Source organism: Erithacus rubecula, assembly GCF_903797595.1.
Source record: "Erithacus rubecula genome assembly, contig: scaffold_635_arrow_ctg1, whole genome shotgun sequence".
Taxonomy (NCBI): Eukaryota; Metazoa; Chordata; class Aves; order Passeriformes; family Muscicapidae; genus Erithacus; species Erithacus rubecula.
In genome coordinates this window covers 38,880-53,816 of record NW_027635703.1, presented here as the reverse complement: position 1 = coordinate 53,816, position 14,937 = coordinate 38,880, and the positions used below count along the sequence as shown (strand labels likewise).

Genomic DNA, 14,937 nt, shown 5'->3' with positions numbered 1-14,937 from the left:
TTTTTTAAATTGGATTTTTTCCCTTTCAAAATTGAATTTTTTCCCTTTTAAAATTGAATTTTTCCCCTTTTAAAATTGATTTTTCCCTTTTTAAATCTATTTTTTCCCTTTCTAAATCGATTCTTCCCTTTTAAAATCTCGATTTCCATTTACATTTTAAAATTAATTTTTCTCTTTCAGAACTGATTTTTCCCTTTTAAAATTTCCATTTTTATGTTTCAAGTATTTTTTCTCTTCTTAAACTGATTTTTCACTTTTAAAATTTCCATTTCAATGTTTCAATTAATTTTTTCCCTTTTAAAATTTCCATTTCAATATTCAAATTAATTTTTCCCTTTCTAAACTGATTTTTCCCTTTTCACATTTCCATTTCAATATTCAAATTAATTTTTCCCTTTCAAAACTCATTTTTCCCTTTCCAAATTCCCATTTCAATATTCAAATTAATTTTTCCCTTTCAAAACTCATTTTTCCCTTTCCAAATTTCCATTTCAATATTCAAATTAATTTTTCCCTTTCAAAACTCATTTTTTCCTTTTCTTCCCCTCAAGTGCTCTGATTTCTTTTAATTGATTTTTCGATTCATTTTTTGGATTCGGTTTTTCCCTTTGAAAATCTATTTCAATATTCAAATTCATTTTTCCCTTTCAAAGCTCATTTTTCCCTTTCCAAATTCCCATTTCAATATTCAGATTAATTTTCCCCTTTCAGAACTGATTTTTCCCTTCCCCTCAAGTGCTCTGATTTCTTTTAATTGATTTTTCGATTCATTTTTTGGATTCGATTTTTCCCTTTTTAAATCGATTTTTCCCTTTGAAAATTTCCATTTCAATATTCAAATTCATTTTTCCCTTTCAAAACTCATTTTTCCCTTTCCAAATTCCCATTTCAATATTCAAATTCATTTTTCCCCTTTCTAATCTGATTTATTTTTCTCTCTCTCCCCCAGCCCAGCCGGAGCCTCCGTGCCTGGCCCTGCCCCCCCTGCAGGGGGACACCTGTGAGCCCCACGCCCTCAACCTGCTGGCTGAGCTGGCCCTGAGCTCCTGCATCCCAGCCTACATCCCCCAGAGCCCTCTGCAGCAGCAAAACCCTCAGCCTGACCCTAAATCCCACCCTAAGCCTGACCCTAAACCTGATCCTAAACCCGATCCCAAACCCGACCCCAAATCGGATTCTAATCCCAGCCACAAATCTGATCCCAAACCCAACCACAAATCTGATCCCAAGCCCAACCACAAATCTGATCCCAAGCCCAACCACAAATCTGATCCCAGATCTAACCCCAAATCTGATCCCAAACCCAACCACAAATCTGATCCCAGATCCAACCCCAAATCTGATCACAGGTACCATAAGAAATCCCCCCCCAGCAAACCTCACTTTTTCCCCAGCATCAATTCATCTCTTCCCATGGAAAAATCCTCTGGAATAAGCTCAGTCAGTGCCCCCCCTGCCCCACTCCAGGAAGTCCCAGAGGTGACCCCACACTCCATCATCTCAGCTGAGCACTCCTATGCCTCCCCCATGCCTGAGGATGCCAGGAAATCCCCAGATCCTAAAGAAAACCCCAAATCTTTTCCCAAAACCCCCCCCAGGAATGTGCTGGTGGGGAAGGTGCTGCCCTTCCGCCACCAGAGCTGCTCCTCGCCCCCCAGCCACAGCAGGGGCTCCCCCAGGAGGAAAGAGGATTTCTCCAAAAGGCACACAGTCAGTTTTTGGGGGGATTCCATCAAGGTCACCTGTCGTTGGAAAGGGAAATACCTGTTCCACCTGGACAGCAGGTACACCAACAATTCCCTGGAGAAAGCTGTGGTGCGGGCACTGCACGGGTGAGTGAGCACTGGGGGGGATTTGGGGATTTTTGGGGTTTAATTTTAGCATTTTTTGTTCTCTGTGGAGCTAAAAATCATCCCAGTCCTGGGGTGATGCCACAGTGGTGTTTTAGTTTGAAGGACAGCTGTCTGCCAATAAAGGTGGAAAATTTCAATTTGAAATACAGAATGGAAACCCCCTCCCTCCAAATTTTGAAATTAAGGGGCTCTCAGGCAAAGATATGGGAATAGGAATAACAGTTCTTGACTAGGACAATTCCAATAGCAATGCAGTATTACACAGAACAATCCCAACCCTGCCAGAGTCAGAATCCAAGCTGGCACAGTCAGTCAGTCAGGGTGGTGGCACAGTCCCATTCCATGGTGCTGCATCCTCCTGCAGGGGCAGATGTGGCTCAGCTGGAGCAGTGCTCCTGGAGAAGGTGCAGTTTCCTCTGAAGCTCCAGGGATGATGTGCAAGGCTCTGGTTTTCCTCTGGAATGCAGTGGGAAGAAGGTGCCTTGGTGTCCCAAATGTCAGTTTTTCTCTGGCTAGGAAAGGCTTGGCTCCTGCCCTGGCTGGAGCATCTCCCAGTGGGATGATGGAATTTTCTCAGCCATGCCCTGGGACTCAGTGGCCATGAACAGGAGATATCTCCTGGAGGGAGGATGGGCTGTGGGAAGATAAAGATGATTGCCCAGCTGGTTTAAAGATGGCCATGAGCAGATAATGTGTGCCAGGAGATCAGGGGCACTGCCCCAGCTGGGACAGAACACACATTGCTGCCACACCAACCCAACCCAGTCCAGGGAAAGGGGGAATTCTGCCCCTCTCAGGTGAGACCCCACCTGCAGAGCTGCCCCAGCCCTGGGGACAACAGCAGCAGGAGCTGGAGCAAATCCAGAGGAATCCATGGAGGTGCTCCAGGGCTGGAGCCAGGCTTGGGGCAGCTGGGGGTGCTCACCTGGAGAGGGGCAGGATCCCTGAATTCCCAGAGATGAATTCTCTGGGATTAACTCTAGGGATGAATTCCCTGGGTTGAATTTCAGGGATGAATTACCTGGGATGAGTTTTCTGGGCTGAATCCCAGAGGTGAATTCCTTTGTGTGAATTCCCTAGGCTGAATCCCAGGGGTGAATTCTCTCGTATGAATTCCCTGGGATGAATCCCCTAGACTGAATCCCAGGAATGAATTCCCTGGAGTGAATCCTAGGGATGAATCCCAGAGGTGAATTCCCTTGTATGAATTCCCTAGGCTGAATCCCAGAGGTGAAATCACTTGTGTGAATTCCGTGGGCTGAATCCCAGGGATGAATTCCCTGGGCTGAATCCCAGGGCTGAATCCCAGGGATGAATTCCCTGGACTGAATCCCAGAAATGAATCCCAGGGATGAATCCCAGAGGTGAATTCTCTTGTATGAATTCCCTGGGCTGAATCCCAGGGCTGGATCCCAGGGCTGAATCCCAGGAATGAATCCCAGGGATGAATTCCCTGGGCTGAGTCCCAGAGGTGAATTCCTTTGTATGAATTCCCTGGGCTGAATCCCAGGAATGAATCTCAGAGATGAATCCCAGAGGTGAATTCCCTTGTGTGAATTCCCTGGGCTGGATCCCAGGGCTGATCCCAGGGCTGAATCCCAGGGCTGATCCCAGGGCTGAATCCCAGGGCTGAATCCCAGGGCTGGATCCCAAGGCTGGATCCCAGGGCTGGATCCCAGGGCTGATCCCAGGGCTGATCCCAGGGATTGGGCTGATCCCAGGGCTGATCCCAGGGCTGATCCCAGGGATTGGGCTGATCCCAGGGCTGATCCCAGGGATTGGGCTGATCCCAGGGCTGATCCCAGGGATTGGGCTGATCCCAGGGCTGATCCCAGGGCTGAATCCCAGAGCTGATCCCAGGGCTGAATCCCAGGGCTGATCCCAGGGCTGATCCCAGGGATTGGGCTGATCCCAGGGCTGATCCCAGGGATTGGGCTGATTCCAGGGCTGATCCCAGGGCTGATCCCAGGGATTGGGCTGATTCCAGGGCTGATCCCAGGGCTGATCCCAGGGATTGGGCTGATCCCAGGGCTGATCCCAGGGCTGATCCCAGGGATTGGGCTGATTCCAGGGCTGATCCCAGGTCTGATCCCAGGGATTGGGCAGATCCCAGGGCTGATCCCAGGTCTGATCCCAGGGATTGGGCTGATTCCAGGGCTGATCCCAGGGCTGATCCCCTGGAGCAGGCTCAGTGAGTGTTTCAGCCCGTGTCTCCCCTCGCAGCCCCTGTGACCCCGAGCTCCCAGACGACGTGGAGGGGATGAAGCTGGTGCTGCACACCTGGGTCGCTCTGTTCTACAGGAAGCCCAACAAGCTCCTCAGCAGCTCCCGCAAGGTGGTGGAGCACATCAACCCCAAAAAATTCGTCTCCATCAACAGCTCCAGTGGCTTCCTGGAGCTCAGTGATGACAGCCAGGACTGCTTTGGCTTGGAGACGTGTCCTGCAGACTCGGGCTCGGATCCTGACCAGACTCCCAGCAGCTCCCTGGATCCCACCCCCCCTGCCCAGCCCCCAAAGAGCCGCCCCCATTCCCGGACGGACGCGGCTGTGGACAGCACCGTCTCCTCCTCCTCGGGGGAGCTGCCCTGCAGGGAGGAGGAGGAGGAGGAGCAGCAGGAGCCTTCCTCCACCAGCTGTGCTGAGAGCCTGGCCCTGCAGGAGAATTCTGGGGAGCAGCTGGATGTGGCAGGGGAGCAGCAGGAGCTGCCCCGGGAGCGCAGCGGCAGCGCCGTGAGTCAGGCTCGGGGGCTGCAGGGATGTTCTCCTCTCTACAGAGCAGGGTTTCCCTCTAAAACAGCAGGATTTTCCTCTTAGTGGAGCAGAATTTCCTTTAAAACAGCAGGATTTTCCTCTTAGAGGAGCAGAAATTCCTGTTAAATAGCAGGATTTTCCTCTTAGAGGAGCAGAAATTCCTGTTAAATAGCAGGATTTTCCTATTAGAGGAGCAGAAATTCCTGTTAAAAGAGCAGGATTTTCCTATTAGAGGAGCAGGATTTCCTGTTAAAAGAGCAGGATTTTCCTGTTAGAGGAGCAGGGTTTCCCTCTAAAAACAGCAGGATTTTCCTCTTAGAGTAGCAGGGTTTCCTGTTAAAAGAGAAGGATTTTCCTATTAGAGGAGCAGAATTTCCTGTTAAAAGAGCAGGATTTTCCTGTTAGAGGAGCAGGGTTTCCCTCTAAAAACAGCAGGATTTTCCTCTTAGAGTAGCAGGGTTTCCTGTTAAAAGAGCAGGATTTTCTTTTCAAAGAGCAGGATTTATGTTTTTAAAGAGCAGGATTTTCCTCTTAGAGCAGCAAGATCTTCTTGTTAAAAGAGCAGGATTTTCCTATTAGAGGAGCAGGATTTCCTGTTAAAAGAGAAGGATTTTCCTGTTAAAGGAGCAGGATTTCCTGTTAAAAGAGCAGGGGTTTTCCTGTTAAAAGAGCAGGATTTTCCTCTTAGAGGAGCAGGATCTCCTTGTTGAAAGAGCAAGATTTTCCCCTTAGAAGAGCAGAATTTTTCTCTTTAAGGAGCAGAATTTTCCTGTTTAAAGAATAGGATTTTCCTGTTTATAGTGCAGGATTTTCCTCTTTATAGTGCAGGCTTTTCCTGTGAAAAGAGCAGGATTTTCCTCCTTCAGGAGCAGGATTTTGCTGTTAAAAGAACATGTGGATTGTGTTCCAGGAGGAGCCAGTCAAGGAGCAGCTGCTGGATGCCAGGATCACCCCCAGCCCTTCGGAGGAGCCCAGCAAATCCCTGGAAAACCCTGGGAGCCCAACCCCCAATTCCAGCACAGCCCCATGGACAGACCCCCCCTGTGCAGCCCAGGAAGAAGGGAAGCAGCAGGAAAAGCAGCAGGAAGGAGGTTCAGGGAGTGGCCCTGGCCCTCCTGAGGATGAGGAGGGAACAGGAGACTCTGGGAATTCCCTGGGAGCTGATCCATGTGTTTCCACACCGTCAGAAGCAAATCCTGGAAGTGCTGAGCCTGAGGCAGCCACAGAGGAAGGGGAGCAGCCCCAGGAGCCCCCTGAGCACTCAGGAAACAAAAAGAGGAGGGAGGAGAAGGAGGAGCTGGAGGATGAGCTGCCCTTCCTGGGCGCCGTGGGCTTGGTGCTGTCGGAGAGCAGCGATGCCGAGATGGAATGCGAGCAGAACCCGGGGAACCCAACATCTCCAGAGCAGCTGGGGGCTCCTGAAGGGCACCCCATGCCCAGCCCCACCTCCCTGCCATCCCCCTGCCCCCACAGATCCTCCCCAGCTCTGTCACACGGGGCCAGGCCTGACCCTGAGGACACCCCCCCACATCCCCGGGATGCTGCGGCCACGCCGGGTTCAGACACCAGCAGGGCTGGAGCAGCCAGTGCAGCCCAGCTGGGCTCACCCCACAGTGCCAGTGGGGAGCTGCTGTGCCCCCCTGAGCCCAGCCCTGCCCGTGGGGCACAGCCTGACAGCATCACACACAGCACAGCACCTGCTGCACACACAGGGAGCAGCTCGGAGCAGGAAATGCAGGATCAGGCTCCCTCTGAGAGCACCGAGTGTCCCCGGGGGCAGGGAGTGGCCCTGAGCCTGTCCCCAGACTCCAGCTCTCCCGATGGCTCTGTGCATCCCTGCAGTGCTGCAGAGCACCAGGGCAGCACCCAGGCACCATCCCAGAACCACCAGCTGGCTGGGGCTGAGGCTGATCCCAGCCTGAATTCCCTGGATGCTGAGCAGCCAAACCCAGCTGGGAACGGGGCTGTGCTGGAGGAGCAGCAGGGAAACCCCTGTGGCAGCTGCAGGGAGGAGCTGGATGATCCCATGGCAGCAGGAGGTGGCCAGGACTCCCCCTTGGAGTGCACAGACACAGGAGGTGACTGCAGGGCTGAGCAGAGGGAGGAGGAGGCTGAGAACACAGAGATCCCTGTCCACCATCAGCTGCTGGAGTCAGAGGCCTCCTCCTCCAGCAGGGAGGAGATCTCAGGCACCAAGGAGGCCCCCAGGGGCTCGGTGCTGTGCTGCCTCTGGAAGCCCAGCTGGGAGGGGGCAGCTGCACAGCTCAGCCTGCCTGCCTGGCATGGCTCCTTCCAGCCCAGCTGCTCCCAGGAGCTGCTCACACCCCCAGCTCCCTGCTCTGCCCTGGATGTGTGTGTGCCAGCACAGCCAGGGTCTGCTCCTCCTGCTCCAGGTGATCCCTGGCCAGAGCCAGAGGCTGCAGGGCCGAGCTCTCCCCTCCCCGAGGGGCTCCCTGGGCTGCTGCCTCCCACCCCAGACAATTCCCAGTGCTCTGGGGGCTCTGGCAGCCCCAGGAGCTGGGACATCCCTGGCACCTGTGACATTCCCAGGAGCTCTGGCAGTCCCAGGAGCTGTGGAAGCCCTGAGACCTGTGACATTCCCAGAAGTTGTGGCAGTCCCAGGAGCTGTGACAGCCCCAGGAGTTGTGATATTCCCAGGAGCTCTGGCAGTCCCAGGAGCTGTGGAAGTCCCAGGAGTTGTGATATTCCCAGGAGCTCTGACAGTCCCAGGAGTTGTGGAAGCCCTGAGATCCGTGACATGGACAGAAGCTGTGGAAGCCCTGGGACTTGTGACATTCCCAGAAGTTGTGACAGCCCCAGGAGCTGTGATATTCCCAGGAGCTGTGACAGCCCCAGGAGCTGTGGAAGCCCCAGGAGCTGTGACATTCCCAGGAGTTGTGGAAGCCCCAGGAGCTGTGGAAGTCCCAGGAGCTGTGACATTCCCAGGAGTTGTGGAAGCCCCAGAAGCTGTGGAAGTCCCAGGAGCTGTGACATTCCCAGCTGTGGCAGCCCTGGCACCTGTGATATTCCCAGTTGTGGAAGCCCCAGGAGCTGTGGCACCCCTGGGACCTATGATATTCCCAGGAGCTGTGGCAGCCCTGGGAGCCAGGCAGGGGACCCCAGAGGGAGCCCTGGCCAGGAGCCCTTCCCCCCTGAGGATCCAGAAGTAGGGAGCATTCCCAGTCCTGCCCCTGTCCCAGCCTGGGAATGTCCCCCTGAGCCCTGGGATGGGTGTGAGCCCAGCCCCGAGGGCTCCCCAGCCTTCCCTGATCCCACCTGTGCTCAGGTGGGAGAGGCAGAAATCCCAATGTCACCATGGGATGAGCACAGGGATCCCTCTGGAGAAATCCTGGAGTTCAGTGATGCTGAGGATATCCTCCCAAACCAAGACACACAGGAGGACTTGGCCTTGGAAGATCCCTTGGAGAATTGCCTTGGTGACTCAGAGCAGGAATATTTTGAGGGGAATTCTCACTCCTCATTTCCAGGCAGGAGCTGCTGCATCGTGAGATCCCTGGATGCTGCAGGAGCAAGGACTAACCAGGACAGCTCCTCCAGGAGCTCCCTGCACCCACAGGAGCAGGGCCAGGACTGGGGCTGGGACATGCCCAGGGACCCCAGGAGCTTTGTGGTCACCAGGCAGTGCCAGGAGAGGGTGGAGAATCTGCAGCTGGCCAGGAGACGTGCCCGGGAGTCCCACCTGGCTCAGTCCCTGCTGGGCAGCTGGAGGGGCTCTCAGGAGATGACCCAGCACACCTTGGACATGGAGTGTCTGCGCTTCCATTATAAGCTAAAGCAAATCCTAGGGAAGGGCAAACCCCCCTTTCCCACCTCCAACAGCCTCTTCCCAACATCCCCCAGCCCCCTGTCCCCACGCAGCAGGAGCCCCTTGCAGGTGACAATTCCCCCCTCAGACCCGTGGCCGGGTGGGTTCCAGTGCCCCAGGGCCCCTGGGGGCTGCAGGGGGGGCAGGTCCTGGGCTGGGGGCCAGCCCAGGGCTCCCCTTGGCCTGGGGAGGCTGCGCTGCCAGCCAGGCAGGGAGCTCAGCCCCGTGCTGGATCAGCATTGCCCCTTGCAGAGGGAGCTGCTGGGCAGGGCTGGGGCCAGCAGGGACCCCCTGGCACGGGGACAGGCCCAGAGGGGCCGGGCTGGGCCAGGCCAGGCCAGCAGGACCCTGCCAGTGCAGGGGATGGTGGCAGCGCTGCACTCCCACCTGCAGGGCCTGGCAGCTGCACAGCCCAGAGTGTTCTACCTGCTGGAGACTGCCAAGGAGCCCTTCTTCAGCAGGCTCAAGGTAGGGATCCCATAATAATGGGGTAATGGGCAGCTCCAGGGGAGAGCTGGGGGTGGCAGGAGCAGGGAACTCAGCCTGGCAGGGAGGGTTTGGGTTCTGGAAGCTTGGCTTTGGGTTCCACCTGGTTTGGGTTCTGGAAGCTTGGCTTTGGGTTCCACCTGGTTTGGGTTCTGGAAGGCATTGGAATCACTGAGGTTGAGCAGGAGCTTTGGGATTGAGTCACTGGAGATTCGTGGAATGGTTTTGGTGGGAAGGACCTTAAGGATCATCCAGTTCCCACCCCATGGGCAGAGACAGTTCCTGCTATCCCAGGCTGCTCTGCCTGACCTTGGATGCTCCAGGGGCAGCCTCAGCTTCTCTGGGAATTCATCTGTTTGGAGTCCAGCCCCCCCCAAACTGCCCATGTCCCCAAGTGCCACATCCACGTGACTTTGGAATCCCTGCAGGATTGGGGGCTCCCTGGGCAGCCTCTCCCCTGGTGCCACCCCCTCAGGGCTGCCCTGTGTGTGTTGCAGGCTGTGCTGAAGGCAGAGGGGTTTGTGAGGATGGAGCCCCCCAGTTTCTGCAGGGAGCAGCGCCGGGGCCAGCGGCTGCTGGTCATCATCAGGAACCAGGACATCTCCTGCCACATCCACACTGTGAGCTGAGCCTCCCCTCCTGCTCCCTGCACTGGGCTGCAGCCCAGCTCAAAGCTCAGAGTCCCTTGGGCACCCTGGTGCAGGGAATGTGTCATTTTTGGGGTTGGGGGGTGAGGCTGGGCTCTGCTCCCAGTCAGTGACTCAGGGGGCTCTGAGTTCTTCAGAGAGAAACCAGAGGGCAGGGATTGAATTAGAGCCTGTGGGTGGGTTGGAGTATATTAATCCTCTCACACATAAAGTAGACATTTAAGTAGAAGTCAGTAATTTTGGGGTGAGTTCTGATGTTTTTAGTGAGTGAAAGGTCTGGATTCCACAATGGCAGTGAGTGTTCTAGTGAAGGTTGGAACACACTGATACCTTCAGTAGAGGCTCCAGGCCCACAGTTATAGACAGGATTTAAACACAATAAAGTTATAGTCAGAATATTGCTGACAGAGAACCTCACACTGTTCTGTTCTGGGGCAGGTGCCATGCCTGCTGCAGCTGAAGCTGTGTCCCAGTGTGGTGTTTGCTGGGGTGGATGATCCCCAGGATGTGACAGAGGACACCTTCCAGGAGCTCTTCCAGGCTGGAGGCTTCGTGGTGTCAGATGAGGAGCTGCTGGAAAGGGTCACCCTGGGTGAGTCTGGCACATCCCCAAACCCTCCCCTTGTTCCATGCCCTGGATCCCTCTGGGGCAGGTGCCCAGCTCAGGCTCCCCAGAACATCCCAGGATGTTTGTTCAGCCTGGAGAGACATGGAATGGTTCAGGTGGGAAGAGACCTTTAGGATTATCAATTCCATGGGTGTGGAAAATTCCACACCTCCCACTGTCCCAGGCTGCTTGAGGTGACAGGGACAGGGAAAAATCCACACCAGGACATGATCCCAGCTCCCCATCCTGTGAGAGACACTCACATCCTTGGAGAGGCTCCAGGCTCCCCTGCACAAAGCCCTGAGCACCCTCAGGTGGCTCCACTTGGAGTGGATCCACTCCCAGATCCCTTTTCCCACTTGTCCTGAACTTTTGTGTGCCCTCCATGTCCCATTCCCATTAATCCCTGGCTCTTGTCCCCTCCCCATTAATCCCTGGCTCTTTTTGTCCCCTCCCCATTAATCCCTGTCTCTTTTTGTCCCCTCCCCATTAATCCCTGGCTCTCATGTCCCCCCAGCCCAGCTGCAGAAGGTGGTGAAGGTGCTGGAGAAGCTGAACAGGAATGGGAGGTGGAAATGGCTCCTGCACCACAGGGAGGGCAAGAAGCTCAGAGGAGACCTCAGGTAAGAGGCTCAGCCTGGGAAATTGGGGATTTTTGGGATGGAGCAGCAGGACTTGGAGCCTGGAATGTTGTCCTGGATGAGGCAGGAAAGGAAAAGCTGGGAAAACCAAGGAATCCATCCCCAGGCTCCATCATCAGCCCCTCTCCCACCATCCCCTCCTCCCAGTTTTACATCCTGAGTGATTCCAGCTCTGGAGTGTCCCTGGGACAGTGGCACTGCCCTGGGCTGGGTCAGGAGCAGCCCTGGCATTCCCAAACCTGCTCCAGCAGCAGCAGAACATCCCTGACTGCCCCACAGCTCCCAGCACAAACCCCAAAAACCCTGAGGTGAGAATGAACCAAAACCAGCACAGGCAGTCCTGGGCAAAGGGGAATTTGTCATTTTGATCCACATAGAGCAGCAAAAATCACCTGTGGGGCTGGAAAAAACAGCTGGAAGGGCAGATCCCATTGTCCCTGCTCATTCCCTGGGGAGGGATGGACAGAGAATGCTGAGGCTTTTATTATTTCCCAGGGCTGGGATTAAATGAGCAAGACAGGATTTCTTGTTCAGACTCAGATGTTCATTAATTCTTATCTCAGGTGTTTAATTCTTACCTCTATTTCAGTGAGTGCTACAGCACTTCAAGCTAACAGACTAAAAAATGGAACCTTGTTTTTTTCCCTTTAAGGCCTTTTAAGGGTAAATTGCCCAATTAAGAAAAGCCACCTAAATTATTTTTGCTTTGAACCCAATAACCAACCACCTGTGGTCTGAAATGTGAATTTTTCTGTCCAATTACAAAATCCCACCTGGACCATGAAGAAGAAGGTGAAAAAGAAAGACAAAACCTCCATCTTGCTCTCTATATATTGCTATATTCTAAAACCTTAAATTCCAAGTTTTCCACCCTGTGATATCACACATTTCTATTCAAACTACACACCCCTAATCCCAGTTCTGTCACTCAATTTTGGAAGCTTTCTCCAGCCTCAGGTCCAAAGCAATGTTTTCTTGGGGCTCAGTGCCTGTCAGCACAGAAAATCTAAAATTTTCACCCAGCACATCCCTCCTGCCTGGGGGATAATCAACCAACCACCTGTGGATTTTTCTGCCCAGTTACAAAATCTCACCTGGACCATGAAGAAGGTGAAAAAGAAAGATAAAACCTCCATCTTGTTCTCTGTATATTACTGTATTCTAAAACCTTAAATTCAGAGTTTTCCACCCTGTGATATCACACATTTCTATTCAAACTGCACACCCATAATCCCAGTTCTGTCATTTAAACTTTCTCCACCCTCAGAGTTCTGGGTGAAATCCCACCTGGATCTTGAAGAAGAAGATGCAAAACCAAAAACCTCTTCCCTAAAACCTCCATCTTACTTTTTACACATTATTATTACCCTAAACCCTTGCCCACCCTGTGATATTGTTGGAACAGCACCACTTCTATTCCAACTCCACACCCATAATCCCAGTTCTATCATTTCATTGGGCAAATCTTCTCCAACCTCCCAGTTCTCCTGTGCCTGTCAGCACAGAAAATGCACAATCCTCAGTGAGCAGTGTTGCTGTGTCCCAGCAGGGCTGATGCCATTGCCCAGAGGAAGCAGCTGCTGCTCAGGTGGTGCCAGGGCGAGGAGCTGCTGCAGCTGCTGCCGTTCCACGGCTGCGACGCGGCCGCGGCTGCGGCGCCCCAGCGGCTGCAGTGCCTGCAGGAGCTGCAGCTGCAGCACATCCACTGCAGGTTCCCCGTGTTCCTCACAGGTAAGGGCAGCCTGTGCTGCTGGCAGGGACAGCTGGCTGCAGGGAAAGGTGCAAAAATTGGAAATGGAGAACTCCAAATTTTGAAGTTTAGGGACTCTCAGGCCCCTATAGGAATAGGAATAACAGTTCTTTGCTAGGACAATTCCAATAGCAATGCAGTATTACACAGAACAATCCCAACCCTGCCAGAGTCAGAATCCAAGCTGGCACAGTCAGTCAGTCAGGGTGGTGGCACAGTCCCATTCCATGGTGCTGCATCCTCCTGCAGGGGCAGATGTGGCTCAGCTGGAGCAGTGCTCCTGGAGAAGGTGCAGTTTCCTCTGAAGCTCCAGGGATGATGTGCAAGGCTCTGGTTTTCCTCTGGAATGCAGTGGGAAGAAGGTGCCTTGGTGTCCCAAATGTCAGTTTTTCTCTGGGTGGGAAAGGCTTGGCTCCTGCCCTGGCTGGAGCATCTCCCAGTGGGATGATGGAATTTTATCAGCCATGCCCTGGGACTCAGTGGCCATGAACAGGAGATATCTCCTGGAGGGAGGATGGGCTGTGGGAAGATAAAGATGATTGCCCAGCTGGTTTAAAGATGCCCATGAGCAGATAATGTGTGCCAGGAGATCAGGGGCACTGCCCCAGCTGGTTTAACAGCTGGGGACAGAATCCACATTGCTGCCACATGAACCCTACACAGGGGTAGAATTGCCCTGGAAGGGGATGGAGGAGGGATAAACAATCCTTATTTTCCAGTGGGAATCACTTCTTTTAGGTGTAAGTGGTGAGAACAAAGGGATTTTTGGAGGTTGATAAATTCCACTGGGTTTTGGAGCCTGTGGGTGGCTGAGGCTGTTGGCAAAGCACCTGAGCAGCCAGGTGGGGTTTAGGGATATTTCCCACAGCTTTGTTTGAATTAATGGATCTGCTGCTCCTCCCCTTGCAGAGAATCCTGGCAGCAGCAGGGAGATCTTGGAAAGCAAAGGAATTCTTGTGACTGATATCAACACCTTCCTGGGGACTATGCAGAAAGTGGCTGCTCCCTTTAAAAGAAGCTACTGGTAAGGGGGGAAAAGTTTGGGATTGATCCCAAAATGCTGGGGGCAGCTCAGGGTTGTGTGTGGGGTGGCCAGCAGGGATCCTACAGCAGATCTGGGATCTGCCAGCACTCAGAGCTGATTGTGCAGCTGGATCCAGGAGAGCCACAGCTGGGAAATGGGAAAACTCCAGGGCTGGCCCTGGGGAAGCCCTGCAGGAGGCTGGCACTGCCCAGGGAGCTGGGCACTGACCTGGGCCACATCTCTGTGTTGCAGGTGACAAAGCCAGGACACGATTCCTCCCCAGGCCCTGTGGCACCAGTTTGGGCATCCCAGCACTGGGGGGACACCCCAGATCCATCCCAGGGGATCCCACATCCATCCCAGGGGATCCCACATCCATCCCAGTGGATCCCACATCCATCCCAGTGGATCCCAAATCCATCCCAGTGGATCCCACATCCATCCCAGGGGATCTTGGCTGTGCTGGGGGGGCTGGGGAAGTTTGGTTTGAACTCTACATTAATTTCATTTAAAGGTAGGAAATGCAACTCCTCAGGGGTTCATTCCCTGCCATCCTGCCTCACATAGGAAAGGGGTTTTTTTAACGGTACAAGTAAATTATTGCAGTGGTTTTAGGATTTTCATGGAGCAGAATTAATTTCTCAAAATAATACTTGAAGGTCAGGAAAAAGAATAAATAAACAATGTGGTTGTTGCTGTCCAGGCCCACACTACATTTCAGCTCAGCCCTGCTGGTTCCAGTTCCCTGCTGGGATGTTCCAGCAGGTGGAACCCCTGTAAGTAGCAGGAAGCTGGGATGCAGAACAGGATAAGCTGTTATTTATGGGGGAAAGGCCCCATTCCCACCCAGCTCCACGGGGCAGGGGTGGCTTTTGAGTTCCTTTTTAAATCTGAGACTGTCAGCCCCTTGTGTACAAACTTTGTAAAGAGTTTGATTAATAAAACATCTAAAATAACAAAAGTTTCACACAGCTCTGCTTTCAGCATCCAGCATTTTCCAGCTGGGACAGAGGGTGGGAATCAGCAAGGAGTGAACAAGACCATGGTGGGTTCCTGGGTGATGGATCCCATCACAGGAAGGATGGAAGAACCAGAGGAGATCCAGGTTACAGCAGGGAGGGATCATGGGGTCAGTGCAGGGTTTATTTTCAGTGCACTGCATGGGGGAACTTCCTGGAAACTGAGGGGAGGAAATGTTCCTGAAGTGGCAGCTCAGGAATTGTTCCCAAAAATGGCACCTCAGGAGGAGGAAGTGCCAGAAGCCCCAGGCTGGGCTCAGCTCTGGGGCTGTGATGGGATGGATCAAACCCCAGTTCCTGCTAGGAGCTGGAATTGCTGTCCCTGCCTGGTG

The 14,937-nt window shown here is 53.4% G+C and overlaps 1 protein-coding gene across 1 annotated transcript; it reads left to right on the top strand.

Annotated features, from left to right (window-relative positions):
• Positions 1–949: 949 nt before the first annotated feature.
• Positions 950–14,547, top strand: LOC306816503 (uncharacterized protein; the record flags this gene model as incomplete). The annotated part of the gene is made up of 12 exons (XM_079332938.1): positions 950–1,832; positions 4,077–4,584; positions 5,516–5,579; positions 5,793–6,030; positions 8,227–8,500; positions 8,684–8,899; positions 9,415–9,537; positions 10,003–10,156; positions 10,689–10,794; positions 12,362–12,543; positions 13,472–13,586; positions 13,839–14,547. Coding segments are annotated over 12 exons (2,867 nt in total), but the record flags the coding sequence as incomplete, so codon positions are not given.
• Between the last annotated feature and the right edge of the window lie 390 nt (positions 14,548–14,937).